The sequence below is a fragment of the Lepus europaeus genome, chromosome 1 (assembly GCF_033115175.1).
Source record: "Lepus europaeus isolate LE1 chromosome 1, mLepTim1.pri, whole genome shotgun sequence".
NCBI classification, from domain to species: Eukaryota; Metazoa; Chordata; class Mammalia; order Lagomorpha; family Leporidae; genus Lepus; species Lepus europaeus.
In genome coordinates, this window is record NC_084827.1 from 20,481,415 (window position 1) to 20,505,972 (window position 24,558).

At 44.2% G+C, this 24,558-nt stretch overlaps 1 protein-coding gene across 1 annotated transcript in view; it reads right to left on the reverse strand.

Annotated features, from left to right (window-relative positions):
* Window positions 1–24,558, reverse strand: part of SND1 (staphylococcal nuclease and tudor domain containing 1) — a 409,440-nt gene that overhangs the window by 154,642 nt on the left and 230,240 nt on the right. Inside the window, exon 14 of the mRNA XM_062203815.1 lies at window positions 15,511–15,583. Within this exon, the coding sequence (XP_062059799.1) occupies window positions 15,511–15,583 (73 nt within the window). The remainder of the gene's footprint in view (window positions 1–15,510; window positions 15,584–24,558) is intronic.

Consider the following 24,558-nt stretch of genomic DNA (forward strand, 5'->3'; position numbering starts at 1 on the left):
TCAATAGATAAACTCTTTTTATTATTCATCAGCATACCAATATACTCCTTTTGATAACAACCAATGCTTAGGTAAGATATGAAGAAAATTTATGAAAATTAATTGCAACCACTAAAGGATATACGCATGAGATACTGGTGTCAAAATATCAACCAATAAGTAGAAAATGTTTAGGGCCCAGGTTAACCCATTATGTCCTACTATCTTATATATAGAAACCTATACAGGCCAGTGCTGTAGTGTGGTGGCTAAACCTCCACCTGGGACGCTGGCATCCCATATGGGCACTGGTTAGTCCCAGCTGCTCCTCTTGCAATCCAGCTCTCTGCTATGGCCTTGGAAAGCAGTAGAAGATGGTGCTTGGGTTACTGCACCTATGTGGGAGACCTGGAAGAAGCTCCTGGCTTGGGATCAGCCCAGCTCCGGCTGTTCCAACCATTTGAGGAGTGAACCAGTGGATGAAAACCTCTCTCTCTGTCTCTCCCTTTCTCTGTTTATAATTCTCTCTCTCAAATAAATAATAAATAAATAAAACCCTTAAAAATACCAGCACAAATTGAGCAACATATATAAAACTTATGCTAAATTTGCACCTGTGTCAATTTCGTTGACATATTCACCTAACTGCAAACATGGGACTTGATGGGTTAGCACACGCAGAGTATACCTTCCAATTATCTGGAAGTCAAATATGGGCTAACATCATGTGCTTTATTCAAACTGTAAGCATTCAATTTACATTAAATAAAGCAAATAAGAAAGTTGTTAAACATATGTTCAATTTTAAAATCCCTTTAGACAAGACATCAGGAAAGGCCATTTGGACCTTTAAAAACTCTGCTTTATTTTTTTTCCAAGAACCAATAACAAATATTTATGGGAATACAATAATAAACATTCTCAGAATCAAGACACGAGAATGTCTTAAAAAACAATTTATAAACGTTACGGCCTTGAGAATATGGAATAAAGCACATTAACCAGAATCTATACCATGGACCTCAATTACAAGGCCAGGATTAACTTTCAGCTTTGATATACTATTCCTTCTTTAAAAGTTTTAGATCGATTTTTATTGCTTCCAAAGTCTCCATAGGCAAGAGGTAAGGATTTATTATAGAACCAGAAAATGGTCTGAGAGATAATTAAAACAAAATGTGCAGAGTAAAGAATTTAAAAGACGCCTGATGAAGCACAAGTTTCCATTTCATGGGCAAATCAAGAACTCAGGAGCAAGGAAATTGATGTCATGCAAAACTGTGCCCCACCCCCGACAGGAACGCCCTTCAGAAAAGGCCAGAAAACTGTCAGTGAGTAAACCAGGGCATCAACAGAAGTCAAACCCGACACCAGAGTAGATCCAACAAAACCCAAGTGAAAGTTTTATTATGTCTAGTGTTTTTAAAAATTATCTCACTCTGTAAGTGAAACCCCAGTAGAAAGAACAGGGCCATCAAAGAAGGAGGTACCTTTCTCTGAAGGGAGGAGAGAACTTCCACTTTGACTATGACCCTGTCAGAATAAGATCGAAGTCGGCGAACCCTAAAGGCTTCCATAGCCTTGGCAACTCATGACTAGAGCCTAGGGAGATTTCTGACGCCATAAACAAGAGTGTCAAATTGTTAAGTCAACAACAGGAGTCACTGTGTACTTACTCCTCACGTGGGATCTCTGTCCTCAATGTGTTGTCCAATGTGAATTAATGCTATAACTAGTACTGAAACAGTATTTTACACTTTATGTTCTGTGTGGGTGCAAACTGATGAAATCTTGACTTAATATATACTAAATCGATCTTCTGTATATAAAGATAATTGAAAATGAATCTTGATGTGAATGGAATGGGAGAGGGAGCGGGAGATGGGAGGGGTGCGAGTGGGAGGGAAGTTATGGGGTGGGGGGGAAGCCATTGTAATCCATAAACTGTACTTTGGAAAATTATATTTACTAAATAAAAGTTTAAAAAAAAATTATTATCTGTGAGGCTGAGCGAGAAAGAGAGCAACAGACAGGGCACTCATCTGTTCATTGCCTCTCCGAATGCCCAAAATGACTTGAAGTGATGCCAGGAGACAGGAACTCAATCCAGGCCTCCCACATGGATAGCAAGGATCCAACTACCTGAGGCACCGCCCACTGCCTCCCAGGGTTGACATTAGCGGGGAGCTGGAATCAAGAGACAGAGCCAGGACTTGAACCCAGGTACTTAGCCACCGGATTCAGGTGTGTGTTTTTTTTTTTTTTTTTTAATTTATTTGACAGACAGTGAGAGAGAGAGAGAGAGAGACAGACAGAACAAACGGTCTTCCTTCCCTTGGTTCACCCCTCAAATGGCCAACAACGTCCTTCCCTTCGGAACTACCCCGATCCGAAGCCAGGAGCCAGGTGTCTCCTCCTGGTCTCCCATGCGGGTGCAGGGGCCCAAGCACTTGGGCCATCCTCCACTGCTCTCCCGGACCACAGCAGAAAGCTGGACTGAAAGAGGAGCAACTGGGACAGAACCGGTGTCCACATGGGATGCTGGTGCTGCAGGCGGAGGATTAACCAAGTGAGCCACAGCGCCGGCCCCAGGATTCAGGTGTTTTAACCAGTAGGCCAAATGCCTGCCTTTGTTAAGTGTTAAGATAAAACAACAAATACATAAAATTTAAAAACAACTAGTGATTTCACTCAATGAATATTTACTAAAATGATGCTGCCAAAAAAAACCCACAAAAAACCTGAACAAACAAAACAAACACCCCCCCCCACACACACACACACACTGGGGGCCTGCATTGTGGTACAGCAGGTTAAGCTTCTACTTGTGATGCCAACATCCTGTATTGGAATGCTAGTTTGAGTTCCAGCTGCTCTGCTTTAAATTCAGCTCCCTGCTAATGTGCCTTGGAAAAGCAGTGATGTCCCAACTACTTGGGAAACTGCCAAGCATTTGGGAAACCTGGATGTGGTTCCTGGCTCCTGGCTTCAATCTGCACCAGTCACAAACATTACAACCATTTGAGGGGTGAATCAGTGGATGAAAGATCTCTTTCTCTGTCACTCTGCTTGTCAAAAAAGTAAATAAATCAATCAGTAAAAAAACCAAAACTAAACTGTGGAGCAGAGTAGCAGCTTAGGATGCCCACATTGCACAAAGTGACAGTCTGAGTCCTGGCTGCTCTGAGCTTCTGATCCAGCTTGCTGCTCAGGTGCCAAGGAGTGGTAGATAATGGCCCAAGTACTTGGGTTCCAATCACCAGGGTGGAGACCCAGATGGAGCTCCAGGCTATTTCAGGCAATTGGGAAATAAATCAGCAGATGGAAGATGGAGAACATGCTCCCCTTTTCTTTATTGCTCTCCCTTTCAAATAAATAAATTTTAAATTATATATATATATATGTTATTCAAATTTGCAAAGAAAATAACAACAGATTCTGATTTAGCTGAAGTAATCAATGTTGCAACCCAACAATTTCAAGTGAAACGTGAACAACTCCAATATCCAACAGACGGTGGATAAAGCAACTTTTTAAAGAACATTCATCTATTTATTTGAAAGGCAGAGGGGATGAGAGAGAGGGAGAGACCTGGCTCACTCCCCAGACGTCTCCAACAGCCAGTTCTGGGCCAAGCGAAAGTCAAGAGCCAGGGGTCACCCATGTATGTGGCAGTAGTTATTTTCTAGTTGGTCCATGATCAGCTACTTTCCCAAGTGCATAAGCAGGAAGCTGAATTGGAAGTGGAACACTCTCATGCGGGATACTACTGCTGTAAGCTGGGGCTTGATCCATCGTGTGCCACAATGCCAGCCTTGGCTAAAGCAATTGTAACACAGCAGTTGACCGTATTCATTCATCACGACATATTTGATAAGCACTTACTATGTGCCTGACACTGTCTTGGGCACTAATTGAATAGTTAGGAATAATACAGAAGATTCTTGCCCTGACAACAGCTCAAAACACTTTAAAAAAAAGAAAGAAAAATGGAAAGAAAAAGCAAAAAAGGGAGTAAAAAGTATGACTTATACTCGTGAATAGATGCATGAGTGTCAGCACAGAACTATTTTTGGTGGCAGTGAAAATGAATTTTCTTTTTATTTAATTTTTATATTATTATTATTATTTTTGACAGAGAGTTAGACAGTGAGAGAGAGAGACAGAGAGAAAGGTTTTCCTTCCGTTGGTTCACCCACCAATGGCCACTACGGCCGGCGCTGCGCTGATCCAAAGCCAGAAGCCAGGTGCTTCCTACTGGTCTCCCATGCGGGTGCAAGGGCCCAAGCACTTGGGCCATCCTCCACTGCTTTACCGGGCCACAGCAGAGAGCTGGACTGGAAGAGGAGCAACCAGGACAGAATCCGGCATCCCAACCGGGACTAGAATCTGGGGTGCCGGCGCTGCAGGTGGAGGATTAGCCAAGTGAGCCATGGCGCTGGCCGAATTTTATTTTCTATTGATGCATTTAATAACTAATACAAATGAAAATTTGTGTAAGTAAAATACTGAATTTTTGTTTTTAGAAGAAGAAAATACATTAATATGTAAAGCTGAGTTAGCTTTGCCAAGGTAAATTTACCAATTATTTAGGTAAAAATTGCCCCTTCAGTTTTTTACAATCAGCATTCAACATTCTCTACTTTGAATTAGCTCTCTATAACTCTTCTATATATTTTGCAACAAATAAATGTTATTGACCCTATAATAGTCTATACATTGATGTGGAAAATACCCTGCTTTGTAGCTAGATCTGAAAATGCCCCATGATTTCACTGAAAATTGATCTAAGCACAGTGCTTATTTTAAAGGTGTTTCTGACATCAAAGTAAGTGGCCCTTTTCTTAGAAATAACTAACAGATTATTATGATTCAGAAGCTGAAAAGTATCTGGACAGTAAGTAGAAAACAAACAATCCAAAAACCACACATTAGCATGATAATAGGCTTAAGTAATAATATAACTTCTTACTGAAAAATATCTTTAAAGCAGTTAGAAATGCAGTGTTTTAGATCTATCTGGAAATTCTAATTCTTCCTAGAGTAAAATATAGAATCACCCCCATCTCTGTCCTGTGGCTTTATAGTTTTAGTGTGACATAAACATGTATGGATATTGTATTGGGGTGACAAGATAACAAGATAACCCAAACGCTGAAGAAGGGCATGTTCAGCAGGCAGTGGGGGTAGTCTTGCTCCCTTGATTCTGCACTTGCTGATAAAACTGGTAACTTCTCATGTTATTTAATACATGCATAGTGCTTTTCATTACTAGTTTCTAAACTCCTAAGAAAGAGCTTTTTAAAACAACAGAACAAAGCAAAACTCTCTACAGTGCCTGGTTCAGATTTGACTTGCCTAGTGGGGACAAATGGGGAACAGTACCTGGAAGAAAAGACACACTGGACGAAGAGGAAGGCATTAACAGAAGGGAGATGACAACATTCCAAAAATGATAAATGCTCCTTAAGTGCCAACGAACAGTGGAGTCAGAGTCTGAGAACCTTACATACATGAGTGGATGAGTTTGATATAAAAGAAAATAAATAGGTTGAAGTAATGCGTAATGAATAAAAATACAAATCTCCCTCCAATTTAGAACCCTTGTAAAGGCTTTTGTATTCTCAGGTACTAGCAAATCCTATAGTTTCATCAAGATTCTCTAACTTCTTCTTGAGAACATTATTTCCTTAAAGAGCTGAGGCACAAAACAACCTAGGGCATTCCAAAGCAGCCCTAAATCCTAACTCAAGAATATCTGGATGTCAACACTGCAAGGAGTGCCCCAAATTTCATATAACATATTCTGTAGGGAATATTTCGGAAACATGCTAAATAAAGGCTTAAAATACAAGTAAGCAGAATGTCTATGCTAGTAAAATGACTTACATTGAGATGTTTACATAAGCAATAGCCACAGGACAAAATAAGTTCAACTGAGGGCTAAGTAGTATTATGATGGCGAAGTGCAGAGAGAAAGCTGTGGCTATGTAGAAATATCTCAAGTTTTATCACATCACTCTGCAGCCACGGGACAAATGAGACAAACCAACCACACACCTCAACCTGGGACTCACGAGTGTTACCGACTGCCTTTAAAACACCCCCACATTCATTTAGCTTAGCTTGTAATGGGTTCATTTAACCAACTTGGACCCATGAAACAGAATTAACAGGGAAATACCCACATGTACCCAAAGAATGGGAAAGAGAATATAAGAGAACCAACTATAGCAGAGTCTATCTTCAAAGGCAACTCTCTTAGGAAAAAATACCATTGGGTTGGGAAAAATGCTGGCTCCTGGACTCTCCCACTCTTTTTTTCCCCTTCTTTCAACAAAGAAGAAAGGTTCTTGCTCAGTCCACCTGAATGAAAGCTGGGACTCTGTTGCTAAGGAGAACTCATTTGCATGCATTCCTATGTGAAGCCATAGTTCAACAAGGAATTAGAAGGAAATGAGAAAAAACCTGCAGCAGAATTCATAGCTGTGACATATTAAGGTTTCCTATTTCCCCCTTACTTCTGCAACTGCTTCCACTATTTAAGATAATTTCAAAAAGATGAAATCAAGATTCTTATACAAATCTAAATGAATGTGTATGAAAAATTTTACTTTAAGCCACTAACTGAAGGGAGAAGCAGAACGACCCAAAGGAGACCCTGAAGAACAGACATTTATAGGTCATGAGGAATGATGGGAATTTTCTCGAGACGCTAAGTAGTAGAGTAAAAATATCAAATTTGAAATAATTTCTCTTACAGGGTAGGAAATCAATTGTATCTCCAAAGGACCACACTTCTGCAGGAATCATTTGCATACCATCAGCCCTGCCCAATGACATTTTCCCTCTACAAAGGAACAAAATAGCCCCACCAAAAACAAAGGGGGCAGAGTGCCTTTGGGATCACACAACCCCAAAGGGTTTTTACTGGAAGTATATCCAAATAATGTTCTTGTACATTTCAGGGTCTGAATAATTTTAATCCCTACTAAAGAAGTGAGAGGCCAGGATCTAAATTTGATGCTCTATAAGCTTACACAAAGACCAGCTCAGCCAAAAGGCGGTTCCAGTCTGTAAAAGGTGGCGCTCACGTACAACCCCCACTAACTGTGGCAGATGTCAAACACAAAATGCACTCTGGCGCGGCAGAATGAAGCCCCTGAGACGCCAGCATCCCATATCCAGCTCCCCACTCATGGGCCTGGGAAAGCCCACAGCCAATGGCCCAAGTGCTTGGGCCCCTGCCACTCACGTGGGAGACCTGTGAACCAGTGGATGAAAAGACCTCTGACTCTCTCTCTCCCTCTCACAACTCTGCCTTTCAAATAAAGAAAATAAATCGTTAACAAAAATTGCAATCTTGAAAAATGTACCGTGGAAATCATAAATGTTTTCCGATTTACTCAGAAAGACAGTGAGAGACATTCCCGCAGGGTTGGCGAGTTTGAATAGGAGAGCTTCCCAAACAAGTTCTGGTCACAGTAGTCCGGTGGCTGAAAGGAACTATGGACGTAAAATAAGAAAGTGAGGGTGAGAGCCATAAGCTGAAGCAAGCTGTCTGGCATGATCACAGTGTTCTAAGGAACATCTGAGTCTCCTGCAAAGACAGGTTTTGAGAAGACAGAGAGAGAGAGAAGAAAAGAAAGAGGCCCCCCCTCCCCACAGCCTAGGAGAGCTTTCCAAGGTTGCTGCCCTTCTGGCTCCTGAAGGAGCGGTGCATGGTTCTCTGCAGCAAGAATGCAAGTGGATTGCAGGCATGCTCCAGTGCAAACGGTGCACAGGAAACTCTGAGAAGGCAAAGCAATTCCTCCTCCTCAACAACTTGAGCGAGCGAGAGCGAGAGCTGCACAGATGCAAAAAATCAATCTCAAGAACCGCCAACCAGGCTTCCCTGCAAGAGGCCAATGCCACCTACAGAACACACAGTGCTTGTGCTACAGAACGAGTTGGGACCTTCCAGGGTTCCTTCATGATTTTCCCAGGGCAGTGAATGCACAGGCCAGAGGTGGAGCCAACGTCCAGTGTGTGACTGAAGCTCCAGTGCTTAGCAATCCTGCCATGTCAAACCAAGGCCTTGACCTCTGGCCATGTGTACAGTAACTCAGCCTGCAGTTAGCAACACAAAGACATTAGAATCTGCTGCAGGAGAGAGAGAAGGAGGGGCTATCAGGAAAACAAAACCCAAGGAACATTTGTGCCACCAATTGCCAGCGACTGGAGAGAACAGAAGGGTGACTGAGAAGAACTGCAGTCATACAAGAAGAAAACTAAGTGGGCCAGAGGACATGTAGAGGAATCTGCCACATAACACACGGAGTCCCTGGATGCTTCCGTGACTGTTACCTTCTGGGGACTCATGGGGCCAGACACTTTTTTCTTAAATTTTCTTTGGCCAGAAAGAATACCCCCCCCCCTTTCAATGGAGACACAAGTGAATGAGAAATGAAGGAAATGTACCTTCTGTAAAAGTCCTCAGGCCTCTTAAGAACAGAGAGAGGACTGCCTGCCACATCTCCAGGGATGGAGGACAGTGCTATTACAGTTGAGGAAGGCACTGAACAACCAGAAATTGAAGGGTGATGTCAGAAGAGGCTTGAGAAAATCCTTCTCCCCTCTTTTTCCACCCGACCATCTATGTAAAGGGAGATGCCTATTGTTCATATGCGAAAGAATCTCACCAGTCCACTCTAACTGTCCAGGTCATGAGGAGCCGCGATCCAAAAGTCTGACTTCTCCTACGTCTCAGTCACCGAGAGACAAGGCAATAATAAAGTTCATTCAAACATGATCAAGAGACCAAGTCACCAAGGAGTAAGTGTCCAAGTGAGCAAACAAAGAGGAAAGACCTGCCAATGAGCAGGGTCAACAACAGGAAGTGAACCGAGGAGTTGTCAGGACTAAACGACATGACAAGGCAGCCGATATCCAGACAAAGACATTCTGGTAATCTACCCTGTTCTGGGAATTTTTAGAAATCTGACTAGAGAGAATGCCAATCCAGGCTCTAGCCACTCATTATGCTGTCAACAAACAACATCCTAAGCTACACATCAAGGAGAGCAGAGATGACAGGAAAGAGAGGAAAGCTCAAATATTCACCAGGATGCAGGGAGGACGACTCGTGCACAAACGGGAGGGGAAGGAGGAGTGAAGGCGAAACAAGAATCGGGCTTGCAGTGCTGGCTGCAAGTGGAGGCGTGGGGAGCTCTCTCGCTCACCTTGGAGCCATAATTGATTTGTCTGATCTGCCAGAACAACAGTTAGCCATGCACCAGCCCCATTTTATTGCGTGTTTTACACTCTGCATCTGCAGCAGATCGTATTTATTACAGAGTGGGCTACAGGAAAAACAATAATAAACCTGACATAAAGAACAGCCTTATATCTCACTGTCACCTACATTCCAACTTTTTCTTTGAAGGCACTGGGGGTAAGGTGGGAAAGTTGAAACTGAATGAAAATGGAGGGTGGCGGCTGGCACTTTGTCATGGTAGGTTAAGCCTCTGCCTGGGGTGCCAGCATTCCATATGGGCACCAGTTAGATTCCCGGGCTGCTGTCTTCCGATCCAATTCCCTGCTACAGGCCTGAGAAAGCAGTGCAAGATGGCCCAAGTGCCTGGGCCCTTGCACCCATGTGGGAGACCTGGAAGAAGCTCCAGGCTCCTGGCTTTGGGTTGGCCCAGTAAATGGAAGACCTCTCTCTCTGTAATTCTGCCTCTGAAATAAATCAACACTCCAAAGAGAGAGAGAGAGAGAGAGAGAGAGAGAGAGAGAGAGAGAGAGAGAGAATGTAGAACACTTTCTGTATCAAAGCAGATCTAGTATCAAGTCAGGCAAACTCTTGGTTGATTTCATACCCACAGGAACATGCTGTCCACATAGGATACCAGACTCGTCTAGAGATGACAAGCAATAGCCAGCGTTTCTGATAGCAAACTTCCTAAACTAAAAAAAAAAAAAAAAACCCACATCCAAAGCAAAGTAGTGACTAACTACTTCATGACACGTGTTAGTAGCATGACCATAACTACTTTTCTTTCTTAGTGGTCACCCAGAAAAGAGGTATGCAAACACATACCAGCCAGGTTGATTTGGTCCTCCATACATGCAGATTCTCTCTTAAGGAAACCACGAGTCAGCTGCCACTGATGTCAAAACGCATCTGAATTGGGGCAGGTGTTTGGCTTGGTAGTTGAGTCACTGGTTAAGGCACCCATACCCCATATCAAACTACCCTGGTTCAAACCTTGGTCTCGATGCCAGCTTCCTGCTAGTGCGGAATCTGGGAGGTAGTGGTGCCAGCTCAAGTGCTTGAGTGTTGGTGACTCACACGGGACACCTGGATTAAGTTCCTGGTTCCCAGCCCTGCCTGGCCATTGTGGGCATTTGGTAACACAACCAATGGATAGGAACTTTCTCTGTGTGTGTCTATCTGCCTGTCAAAAGAAATAAATACGTATGTGCATAAATAAGTCACCTGTATTAACAAAAGGGCTTCTTGGTTGGATAGGAAGAATAACTGTTAAAGTTCTACAGCACAGTAGGGTAAATATGATTGACAAGAATTTGGTATTCTACTTTAGCTATTTATTTTTGAGGAATTTATTAGTACATTAGATTCTCAGGGTCATAACAAATGCAATAGTAATCACTACTACCCAGTTCTCATGCCAATGTGATAGTAATACAAAGAGGACAGAGTCCACGTAGTTCATAGGTACCATTCTGTTTTTTTGTTTGTTTGTTTGTTTTTTTGACAGGCAGAGTGGACAGTGAGAGAGAGACAGAGAGAAAGGTCTTCCTTTTGCTGTTGGTTCACCCTCCAATGGCCGCCGCGGTAGGTGCACTGTGGCCAGCGCACCGTTATGAATGATCCGATGGCAGGAGCCAGGTGCTTCTCCTGGTCTCCCATGGGGTGCAGGGCCCAAGGACCTGGGCCATCCTCCACTGCACTCCCTGGCCACAGCAGAGAGCTGGCCTGGAAGAGGGGCAACCGGGACAGGATCGGTGCCCCGACCGGGACTAGAACCCGGTGTGCCGGCGCTGCAAGGCGGAGGATTAGCCTAGTGAGCTGCGGCGCCGGCCCATAGGTACAATTCTAAGAATATGATGCTTCCCTACTTCCCTCAAGAGCCAGGAAAGCAGATATTCAAAGTTGCCAACAGAAAGGCTTGGTAGTTGTCTGCAGTGACACACATGCCAGTCATGGTGTCTATGTGTACTGAAATGTCACAATATACCCTGCAAACATGTTCTATGCCAATTAAATACACATATTCCCTCTCGCGCGCGCGCACACACACGTACAAGATGCTTGCTGGACCACCTCCGAGGTCAGCACCACACCTGCCAAGCAGCTCACCATTCTCTCACTCCTGTGCCTGGATTACTGATTTCCTGCAACACCCACTCAGCCAAGCAGGTCTTTCACCTGCTAAGTTCTCATATGAAACCATTTTAATACACTCTGACCCTTAAATCCTGTGAAATAATTTTTTTTATTATAAACACTTTTATTTAGTAAATATAATTTTCCAAAGTACAGTTTATGGATTACAATGGCTCCCCCCCCACCATAAATTCCCTCCTACCTGCACTCCTCCCATCTTCCACTCCCTCTCCCATTCCATTCACATCAAGATTCATTTTCAATTATCTTTATATACAGAAGATCAATTTAGTATATATTAAGTCAAGATTTCATCAGTTTGCACCACACAGAACAAAAAGTGTAAAATACTGTTTGAATACTAGTTATAGCATTAATTCACATTGGACAACACATTAAGGACAGAGATCCCACATGAGGAGTAAGTACACAGTGACTCCTGTTGTTGACTTAACAATTTGACACTCTTGTTTACGGCGTCAGAAATCTCCCTAGGCTCTAATCATGAGTTTCCAAAGCTATGGAAGCCTCTTGAGTTCACTGACTTCGATCTTATTCAGACAAGGTCATAGTCAAAGTGGAAGTTCTCTCCTCCCTTCAGAGAAAGGTACCTCCTTCTTTAATGGCCCCGTTCTTTCTACTGGGATCTCACTCGCAGAGATCTTTCATTTAGGTCCTTTTTTTTTTTTTTTTTTTTTTTTTTTTTTGGCGCCAGAGTGTCTTGGCTTTCCATGCCTAAAATACTCTCATGGGCTCTTCAGCCAGATCCGAATGCCTTAAGGGCTGATTCTGAGGCCAGAGTGCTGTTTAGGACATCTGCCATTCTATGAGTCTGCTGTGTATCCCACTTCCCATGTTGGACCGTTCTCTCCCTTTTTGATTCTATCAGTTAGTATTCGCAGACACTAGTCTTGTTTGTGTGATCCCTTTGACTCTTAGACCTATCAGTGTGATCAATTGTGAACTGAAATTGATCACTTGGACTAGTGAGATGGCATTGGTACATGCAATCTTGAAGGGATTGTATTGGAATCCCCTGGCACATTTCTAACTCCACCCTTTGAGGCAAGTCCGATTATTGAACATGTCCCAAATTGTACATTATAGGTAGAAACTTAACTCTTGATGTGAGAGGCACTGCACACCAGAGAAAACATACAACTGATTGCATACTATTTCTCAAGGGTGTGTACCGGGGGGGGGGGGGGGGGGGGCGGGAGAAGGATGGTGAGAAACATCATGCACAAACACCAGTTCACAGTAAATTATTTTGGCAACATATTTTATCCACTATCAGCTCAACCAAAACTTCCATTTACCATGACCTGCAACTAAGAGGGACAGAATCAATGTCATTGGGGTGGGGTAGTGGTGGAGGAACACATTTAAACATTTCAAAATGTCTAGGAAATCATTATGAATGAACACCTGGAGTAGAAGCCAGCTTTGTGGCGAATTGGGTAAAGCTGCTACTGGTGACGCCAACATCCCATATGAGCACTGGTTTGAATCTCAGCTTCTCCACTTCTGATCCAAATTACTGCTATTGACCTGGGAAGAGCAGTGGAAGACGGCCCAAGTATTTGGCCCCTGCCACTCAGGTAGCAGACCCAGATGAAGCTCCTGGCTTCCGCCTGGCTTAGCCCTGGCCATTGAGGCCGTCTGGGGAGTGCCAGAAGATGGAAGATCTTTCTTTCTATGTTTCTTCTTCTCTCTTCTGTAGCTCTGACTTTCAAATAAATAAATCTTGTGCACGTGTGTGTATATGTGTGTGTGCGATGTGTGCATGCATACCCGCACATACACCCACTCCCACACTCCCTGGAGTAAAGGCTGTGTAACAGACACATGCTTATCTTCTGGTAAGCCTTGTGCTATTTGCCTGTCTGACCCCACACACCCACCTGTGCAGCAGACAGCTAAATCACCAGCATTCTTCAGACGATACAAAATCAATACATTTCACTTAAACGGCACAAGGGCACCCAAAACACACACTCCCTCCATTCCTCCCTCTCTCTCTTAACTCCACAATAGGGAGAAGGGAAGGTGAGAAGGGGAAAGAGACAAACCTCCTCAATTACAGAGGACACACACACACACACACAAAATTCCAATGTTAGCTGAACAATTTGTGATTGAGGCAGACAAGGTCGTATCTGACATCAGTCTTCCACTTTTTAAGCTTTCCTCTTATGCAGAAACTGAGTGAAATTTTACTGGTACTTATTTTTAGATAACTTCAGAGTAAAGCAATTCCCCAGTATGCAAACAGAGAACAGAATAAAGATAGGTACGAAAACGTAGCTACAGTTTAAGGGGATAGCTGGTAGGATCAGAACAAGAAAAAAAATACACATTTTCACATGACCTTCTGATATTCACAGCAAAATCCAAGAAATAAGGAAGAATGGAAATTACCAAGAGAAGGGACAGCATACGATTCACAGGTTTGTCAATAATGAACTTTAGGACACCATGTGCAAGTTGGTATGAGTTCAGCACCCCTGAAGGGGTATCTCTAATTCAAAGAACATGAACTTGAACGGCTAAGAGAACACCTATCCCCTAGGTCTAATTCAGCTTCTGGGAGACAGTGGGCCTCACATAAGCCCTAGGAGGTGCATATGTAGTGGAGCTTCTGATGTGTTTACCAATAGTAGTATTAATAACTTTCTCCCTGCAGGTGAACAGTGAAAAACTATGCTATGATCACCTCGACATAATTACCAAGAGAATATTAAGGAAAATATATTTCAGAATGCCATAAGCACATATATATAGAAATAGCATATATGCAAAGAATAACTCAGCAGGGTAAGCCACAGAGAAAATAGCCCAAAGGGCATGGCTCTAGGTAAGTTAACAATGAGCCTTAGCAGACACACCATAGTCACCTGGGGCTCAAAGACCACGAACAATAGGTTTCGGGACTACTCCTGATTCTAAGCTATGAAGAATACATATCATGGAGGCTGCAACTTCTTGACTGGAGTCCAATTAATGTGATATAAGTAACACTGTTTAACTTATAATCCACACTGGCTACAGAGAAAGAAAAGCTCACCAGAGTCCCATTGCTTAAAATGAATAGGGCACCACTACAGCTAGGCAAGGGTGAGCTGGCCAGACACATTTGTAATAAGCAATCACCAGACACAACCGAAAAAGACTCAGCCAGGCCTGGAAACACCACCACTAGAAGATAATGCACTCTAATCCATCATGTTGCGGGCTGGGCTGAGCTCTGGAAGCTTGTCTACACCAGCACCACCTTCAGACAGGCAAATTCCGAGTGTCCACGATTTACCATCCCCCCCCCCTCCATCGTCCCAGAGGGTCATGTGGTCCTGCTAAACTCAGCACACCCCTGAGACCCTCCTTAACCATCAGTGACAATGACAGCTGAAATAAGACAGGGTGGGTCTCAGAAGGGTGCCTCCCGGACCAAAATCCAGCCTCTAGCCGGTCTTCTCACGGAAGCTGGTGCTACCTGACATTGCACTCGTCTCTTCTTCCCACCTGAAGGGAGGGGCTTCACCAGTTTTTTCACCGTTACATTCTCAATGCATAGAGTAAGTACTCATTAACATGTGCGGATAAATGAATAGACTCATCCAACAAATAAAGAGATCTATTTGGCCTAAAAAGATGTGAACATCTTTTAGATGGAACCTTTTAAGAGCTCAAAAATATCCGCATTATCGATTGTTCTGTATTATCTGTTATCTCAAAATATGTTCCCACATTCCACAATTCTCTCCCAACTACAGGCAAGCAGAAGAAAAACAACTCTTTTGGAAATCTTACACCTTTTGGAAAGGTCTAAGAGCTTCCACCACTATGACTTCCCAATCCCTGCAGAAACTGAACAGGTAATTTTACTGTAACACAACTGTAAAGAAATATTATAAGCTCATAACAATTAAAAAGTGGAAGAGCAACACAGAGATAGTTCAGATAAAAAACAATGAGCTTTTGTATTCTGTTTTTCCGAAACGGGACCCTATAGATGCATTAGGAGAATGCATTCCCATTAAGTGCTTCAAAAGCAGTGAGCTACGGACAATCCATCTGATAGCCTCCTTCAGAGAATAAGCAAGCAGACCAGTTCGTGGAGTCTGAGCCACACTACTCACCCCAGATATGTCTGCAACACGGTGGATAGGCACTTCCTTCTTGCTGTGCAATCCTTTGCCATTCTTAATAGCTCTGTAAAGCAAGAGGAAAGACACCACTTAAAATAAACTCACAATGAAAAGAGGTAGGAAGGTGGGGAAAATGTGGGTGGAGTGGGGGTGGGGAGGCAACACTGTTGGCGATGGATCACCACACAAGCCACATTGGCCGCTGCTGAGTAGCCAGTCCATCCAAGAGGACTTGGTGGTGGCGAGAAAATAGGGCTGTTCTTCTCGTAAGCCCAGGTACCAGTTCTGGCTGCCAGTGTCCCTGGTAATCAGAGAGCTTCCTTCCTTGTTTCCAAATTAAAGGCATTCCACCAGGCACAAAAGAAGAATCAGCTGGAAGAGCACACTCTTTAAGTAACAGAAGTAATAATGTTTCTTTCAGCCTTTAATCACATGAAGCATTTTAAATGCAAAATATGTAGCTAGTGTTCCAATTCTAATGGAAATAAGTTCCTCCCAGGTAAAAAGATAAGTTGCACTGAATGAAGCAATATTGTATAGAAAAGTCATTTAACAGTAGGGGAAAAAAACCCCACAAATGCCACATAACTGACATTAAGCCTCATTTTCAATCAGTCTCAGGTTGTAATAACAGGGGATTTAGCAGGAGCCGCTGAGACACTGGCACACATTTGACCACAGGTTGATTTGCTTCGGGACCTCCCATATCCTAATCCTTTGAGTGGTAGTTTCAGAGACAGAAACCTCAGCAGCACTGTGTGTGATCCAGAATTTCTATCAAGTTCCCGGCTGCTCCACCTTTCGATCCAGCTCTCTGCTATGGCTTGCGAAAGCACTAGAAGATGGCCCAAGTGCCTGGGCCCCTGTACTCACTTAGGAGACCTGGAAGAAGCTCCTGACTTCGGAGCAGCCCAGCGTCGCAGCAATTTGGGGAGTGAACCAGCGGATGAAAGACCCCTCTCTCTCTCTCTCTCTCTCTCTCTCTCTCTCTCTCTCACAAAGATTTATTTTATTTATTTGAAAGACAGAGTTACAGAGAGATGTAGAGACAGAGAAAGAGGTCTTCCATCCTCTGGTTCACTCCCCAGATGGTCGCAATGGCTGGAGCTGCACCAGTCCGAAGCCAGGAGCCAGGAGCTTCTTCTGGGTCTCCCACCTGGGTGCAGGGCACAAGGACTTGGGCCATCTTCTACTGCTTTCCCAGGCCGCAGCAGAGAGCTGGATGGGAAGAGGAGCAGCCGGGACTAGAACCGGCGCCCATATGGCATGCTGGTGCTTCAGGCCAGGATGTTAACTCAATGCACCACAGTGCGGGCCCCTCTCTCTCTGCCTTTCAAAAAAATAAATAAATATCTTAAAAAAAAAAAAAAAGAGCTTGAGCTTTAGAAACCACAAATAGGTCAGAATACTTCCCTTTACAATTTAGTACAGTGATCAATCAGCCAGGGGTCCCTTTTCCAGTCACTGTGGAGTAACCCCAGGTGTGCCCAGGTAGGTTGCAATTTGCACACTACCAGTAGAGGAAAACAAAAGCCAGAAACTAAGAAATGATCCAAGTCCTCCACCTCCAGGCCTGTTTCCGCAGTCTCTTCTGCCATCCATAGGCCTGGCAGATTTTGGGGCCGCTGCCAGACCGGCGCCGCCGGGAAGCCCGGCAAACTCACTTCCACCCTGACTGCAGCTCACCTCCTTCCAGGGAGGTCCCTGGGGGGCACAGAATGCCTACAGCCTTATGCTCCAACACCAAGGACAATCAAAATAAATGGATCTCTCCTCTACACAGACAGGTTCGTGTCACAGCACCGCTGAACGCTTGGCCTTTGCCGGGGCTTGAGAACATCTCACACAGTGCAGGGAGAGAGCAGGGCCTGAACAGTGAGAGAGCAAAGGTCCTCGAGGCAAGGTGGCGAGGTGTTAAACAAATTCTGCTTTCCTGAGGCAGCTCTGTGCCACAAGCTGAAAGCAAGGCTGTAATAATCAATGCTGCCCACGAGACCAAGGCAGGTAGAGGGATGACATCCAAGGCTGACAAATGCCAAGAATAGTGCACATGTAACATTTAAATCAACAGAATTCTTCCAACTGAAGTCAACCTTAAGAAAGGAAAACAAAACAAAACAAAAACAGAAACAACTTATTTATGCTCTACCTGGTTCCTAAAAAGCGTATTATCAGAAACTTATATTCAGACATGCCTTTTGGAAAAATCTTCTTCAAAGACTTAATTTTTTTCACACTTTAACTTATGGGTTGTTAAATTAGATCAATTTCTGGCACATTCAAAAGGCAGCATGAAAGTAGCATTGTACCATCACATAGAAACTGAGAAACAGTTCTTATTTGGTTGATTCTTAAAAGAGGAAAGCAAAATGGCAAGTGAAGAATAGGTAGTCCGCCGTTAAGTTCCACTAACGCCCACCTAGGAAGCCCTGGAGTTAAGCAGCCCACCAGAGGAGGCTACCACGCGGGTGCACGTGTGGCAGGGAGCCCAGGGGTCTGTCTCAGCTGTTCCTCCTCCCTTCTGCCCAGTTTGTTTCACTTCTTGAACCCGTTCTGCTGCACACATGACCGGGTGACCCATCTCCAGAAAATCTGTGGCCACTAGACACAAGGTTGATGCCCCAGCAGGAGGATGCCCCTCAGAGAGGAGAGGAGAAAGGCCACGAGCAGCAGTCTCGCCACAGCTCACTGCGTAACAGGGTATAGGTCTCTGCTCCCGGACCATGAGGACACAACGTGACGGCCCAGGGAAACACACGGTGGAGACCCAGCTGTGTTGCACTGCCGCCACCTCTCAGGGGGCTCTGCCTTGCACTTTCGCCGGGAAAGCTTTGCAGAGCTTTGTGCCTACATCACGGGTGGGGAGGCTCTGAGTGGATTGCTTCCACGGACCCGCTCCGTGGGGCAGCCACTCTAGCCCTTCCCACACTGCCTCCTCCGTGGAGCCCAAACACACCTCTATATCCCCTTCCTTAAGCAGGGAATAAAGCTGCCAACTTGTACACTTCTCCTGTTCGTCTTGCTTAATTGCCACTTCCTCACAAGGCAGTGGGGCAGGAAGATGAGGCAGTGGGGCTGGACACGCCTGCTCCTTTCATAGCATCACCAAGACACAGCAGGACTGACTGCAAACAGCTTCAGCGTCCACAATGGATAAAACCATCATCAACCAGGAAGTCAGGATGTGTCCCCACAGGTGCACAGGGGCATGAACACAGCTTTCTAGAGGCCCAGGGCTGCAGGAGGTGACAGTGTGGAGATGGCCTCCACTTACGCCCCTGGAAAACTTCTTTCTTTAAACACCAAGGTTCAAGTTCATGTGTACTAAGTGCTGCTGCCTTTCTTCTGGAACAGGGCGGGGAACGCCCAGGCATGAAATCACGCCCTGTGGCCCTGTCAAGGTGACCACAGCAGATTTTTAAGTTGATAATTTTGTATGGCCTGCCAATGACAATATAAATATCCAAATGCAAACATTCCTGGGCAGATAAAAGGTTCTCCACCCCAGTTCTAGAAAATAAAAACTTGGCTCGGACAGATAAGGACTGCCTTGCAGCAAATCATCCCCAGGCCTTAGCAGAGCAGGATTAAAATCTCAGCACAGGGCCAGAGCTTGCTCTGAGGTCTTGGGACCCACACTCAGGCAGCCAGGCTTCTCTGAGACACAAGTCTCAGCACTGTGGTACCAGCCCCTTCAGGGCCAGCACACAGGACACAATCTTAATACCACTTCAAAGAAGGCACAGCATACTTTTCACTCGTAATACTCCTCCTCCACAGATAGTCCCCGCGTGTGTCTCTTCCTCTGTGATTTTCATTTTATAATGCTGACCTGATAACTGGCGTCAAGGTGTCCCAGTCCAGCTTTCGCTGTATTCCCTACAGACATCATTTTCTTTCTTCCTTAAAAGGCTCACCTGGGCCCTTTTGTAAACCTCTAGGGCTAGAACCTCACCAATTTAACCTGAAGAGGTAAGATAGCTCACTCAGCCCCTCGGATACTGTACAACACTTTGATTCAACATTGGACATCATTGCAACATGACTTCACAATAAAACCTTCTAGGAGCAGGCACTGCTTAACAAACCCAAGTCCCACATGAACACACCTAGGGTTCGGTGCCCACCTCTGAGTCCCTGATTCGCCAGCTGTGAATGAAGAACTTGGGAGGCCATCATTACGGCTCAAGTAACTGGGTTCCTGCTACCCAGGTGGGAGACCTGGCCCAACCTAGGAATTGCAGGCATTTGGGGAGTGAACTAGTGGATGGGAGCTCCTTGTCTCGCAAAAAATAAATAAATAAATAAATAAATAAATAAAATGGGGGGGGGGGGAGCGCTAGTGTATCATGAACAAATCAGTTCTAAAAAACTGTAATATGTCTTCTGGCTGACAGAAAAACCAGTTATTTGGCATATGGTTTGATAAAAGGTTTTCCAATGTGAGCTTCATTTACTCAGACTTTAAAAAACAGCAAAAAGCTGTATTTTTTGGAATAGAAAAAATTCATTGTGATACCCAAGAGGTATATTTCTCTTAACCTGGTAAAAAAGCAAGAGGAACTGAAGTAACCCTTCTTGATTTCTGGACCCAAAGTGAGAGGGATGGAGAGGGTACTGAGAGTAGGGGTATAGGAGGCAGCTTACCATAAAACTCTTAGGGAAGTTAACAAGAAATTTAGATGTGGGGCTGGCATGTGGCACAGCGGGTTATACCACTACATGCGAAGCCAGCATCCCATGTGAGTGCCAGTTCAAGTCCTGGTCATTTTGCTTCCGATGCTTTCTGAACCAGCTCCCTGCCAATCTGCCAAAGATGGCCCAAATGCTAGGAACCCTGACAGTCATGCCAGAGACCCAGATGGAGTTCCTGGTTCCTGGCTTTGGCCTGGTCCAGTCCTGCTGTTGGAGTCATTTGGGGAGTAAACCAGCAGATCACAAAGATCTGCCTCTCTCTCCTTTCCTCCCTCTCATAACTCTGCCTTTCAAATAAATAGACAAATCTGAAAAAAGAAAGAAATCTAGATGCAAAGTATCCTGCAAATGCAAGAACACTATGAAGCAGATTTCCCCTTCACAGGCAGCTACAAAATCCTGTGAATTGATTTATGTGATTAATTATTCAAATTAATCATCCTCCTAAGAGATTTCCAAAGGATTACAGCAAAACCACCATGGGGATATACCTTATACAAACAGAGCTGCCTCTCCAACATACTCAGTCACTGGACATGGCAAAGGAGCCAAATCAGGCAAGCGGTACAACACTCTAGATGATTTTACATTAAATTAGCCAAGAGCTAGTGGAGGCTACTCAGAAGGAATCAAATCAGAGAGCTACGAATGAAGAGTGGGAGGAGGGGAGAGGCAGGAGTCAAGAGGAATAGACTAGGAGATGAAAAACCCAAAGCTTGCCTACTGCATACCGTGTTCTCTGTAACTTCAAACCACCATCATTCCAATTCTAATGAAGATGAAATGACTAATCTGACATCTACAAAAAGAAATTTCTTGGGTGTGGGGTTCACTGAGAATTCACATTTCACAAGCTTCCAAGTGACAAGGATGCTACAGGTCCCAGAGTCTCTGGTACAGGGAGTCAAGTTGTAAAATATTCAAGAAAGCTAAGGGTCAAGTGTTATCACCCTCTTGTTATGACTTTATGGAGGACTGAAGTTGTATACTCTGTATGATACTGTTCAAATGTAGCAAGTATTTTTGGAATTGTTTGGAAGGAGCAAAACAACAGTGACAGGGCAGAGAATGGACAGATAAGCGGTCAGAGATGACACAGGGGCCATGGAGGTGGGAAGCATGACCAAATTATCTAGAAAGGTTAGTCCGAAACAATTCAACTTGAAGGAATACATTGAATACACACTAACAACTACAGAAAAGATCAGAGAAGAAACATTTCTCACTACCAGGTCATCAACTGACCATGACCTGCAAAACTACCCCCAGTCTGGTACACTGGACAGCAGACAGAGCTGATGTGTTCCTCCCTAGACCCCTCACTCTGGCCATCAAGAACTGCCTTGCAATGGGAGTTACATCAGAAGCAACTGGGGTGGGCAGGGAAGCGTTGGGTAGGAAGAAGGGAGCGAACATCCTCGTAATATCCTGAAGGAGAAAATGATTTGAAATGGAGGCATTATGCATCTTGCCAGAAGTGGCCATTTGTGCCGCCTTAAATGCAAATTGATTACTGCTATTTGGATGTTGAGTGCATCATCTTTTCTGAAGAAAGGGAAAAGCTAAATTTCCCCACATGCAGCTGTATCGTCAAATCATTTCCCCACCCCAGCTCTTCAGATGCATTTTCTTGTTATCATATGCACTTGCAATAGCTGGTCTATCCAACTTTCCACCAGCAAACACCCCTGTCCCCATATCATGCCGCGTGCTAAATCCAGTAAGAAATCCATGACTCGGACACCTAACTGAAAACCCAAAAACGCAATGGGTATTGAAAAAAAAAAAAAAAAGCCATGAGGATTATTGAAGAGAAAGGCCAGTCTCCTGCCTCTGGGGTGGTTTCCAACCCATACTGGCATGATGTTATGCAGCCGGGTAAGAAGGGAGGCGGATGATCCACCTAGCTCTGCTTCCTATGGTGCCTGAGTCCTGAAACACCCGGGGAGTTGCAGGAATCTACGACTAAATGAGCAAGGAAAGAGCAATGCTTCAGGTAAGAGCTCTGTTTTTAACACTACAATTTTGGCTTGTTGAGGGCATTAGATTGAAAGTGAAAAATCTTCGTTTATTTAAAGCTGTACTATTAAACTACTGAGAGGAAAAGAACAGAGGCTGAACAGCAAAGAGGAATTCCAGGGAGAGACTCTCATGGGAAAATTTAATAGAAATCAGAGATGAAATAAAAAAAAGGATGTAAGGCAGCAGTATTATTAATAAAGAGAGACTAGAGGAAGGCCTAAGAAAACAGGTGCGAAAGAGAAGAAAATAGCAATACCCAGAGACACTATTGAAATTATTTAACGTCTGTTCCTCTTGAGACACCATGCTTTGTAATGGGTTGAGTCTATTAACTTTTTTGTTCACCATCATTATCCTCAATGCCTTGGATCCGGGAAACAGGAAAATGAGAATCCAGATACGAAATGAATACAAAGCCATCAGGTGCAAGAAAAACCCCCTTTGAACGACTGTTCCTGACAGAAGAAAGATCAGCTTTCTTGGAGAACGGATTAACTCATCTAATCTATACTCTGGAATATGATGCGTCGGGTTTGAAATTTCAAAACATACTCAAATTCAACCCATTTTCTTAACGGACTGGTACAGAAATGAGACGTGCCGCTTATCAAGACATGTAACAAATCAGAACTGTGTCAAACTAGACCTAAAGCTGTGCCCTTTCAATTAGCAACAGGAAGTGCTGGCAAGTAAGACTTCCCACTCTGTTCATGACACTAAAACCGAAGGTACAGATTCACAGGAATCTATCAGAACAAAAAAATGGAGGGGTGGGGGAGAGGTTGGCTTAAGGCAAAAATCACTGTCCAGAAAACTTCCCTATAAGTCGAGATAAAAAATGGAGCTGCTCTAGCTAAGACCGAACTAAAAAACCAAGAGCACCTGCTTCTCCGAGGCATTCAAAGTACTTCTGAAACTACAAAATACATTTAAGTGTACACGTGGAAACGGCTGAGCTCACTGTGGCCCCAGTAACTGCCTCACCAAGAAATATACTCAACTAAAACTGTATCCTTCTTAATAAGAACCTTGGTTTAGGAAGGAAAGTTACCAACAAGTGTTTATAGCCATTGATCAAAGTCTATGCTGAAAAAGTTCAAGCAGAGAAAAGGCTACAATCAGAGGGCATTGCCAATCGCACTGAAAAAAAGCAAGAGACTGCTGGTGGTTACCGGGTTTGAAGCCTGGAGCTGTAACACTCAGGGCAAGAGCAAAGCTCCTTACTTTTTAAAGACAACGTTGGTTCAATGGGATAAAGGAGTCCGTGAGGGGACTGGGAAGAGAGGGTCCCCAGGCAAAGCTGACATGGAGGCAGGTCCCTGTCTGCCTCTCAAGACAGATGACAAGGCCACAGTTTTCTGAATCTGCACCGTGCCAGGCAAGAATCAGAATACACATGAAAAGATAAGAGACAGCCTGCCCTTTTCTCCTCCCCGGAGATAACCCTAACCTCATTACGCATGTCCAGAATGAATCTAAATTCATTTGAATCTGCTCAGACACCAGATTGTTCAATACAATTGGTATCCCACAGTCAGGCTGGGGCATCAATTTCTTTTCTGAATATATATACATCTTGAGATCACAAAATCTTGGAATTAAAAAGGTGCCTCACAGGAATAAAGTCCCAACTTCTGAACTAAAAAATAGTCTATGTTTTCCAGCAATGTGTAGAAGATTCTAACAGTTTCTGGGAATATTTTAAATATTCCATTTTAAAATAAAACTCCTGGTAGCTTTAGGAGAATGCACAGATATGAGCCGCCCCACCCCCCACCCCCACCCCCACCGCCCGCGTGTCTGCACACGCTAAGCAAACACAGCGCACAGTCAGGCTCTGCTCTGACTCCAGTCATCACAGCTCATCTTCAGTGCACAGAACATGCTCCCAACACAACTCTGGTGCAAGACATGTGGCATGATGACAGAGGTCCCATTTTGGCCTCTACAGAATCATAGTAGATGTGCTGTATCAAATACAGGGGTTAGAGTCTGAGCTATTTTAATAGCACGTTAGAACACAGGAGGGGTCTCAGAGCCATTCCCTGAAGGGCTCTAAGCTCTCCCTAAAGATGAAGACTCACCCACATGGGGTGTGCACATGAAATGTGAAAAAACATCAGAAACGTTGGAAAGTCAGTACTGACAATGAGAACATCAGGATCATTCAGAAAAAAAATAATGAAGCCCATACCACACATCTAAAGACATGGGGCGGTGGTGGGGAGAGGCAGGCAAATTTGGGGCTGTCACATGATACTGTGGATCACCTGCAAGTTAAGTCCTTTCTGTAAAAAATACAGAGGACACACAGCCTGGAGC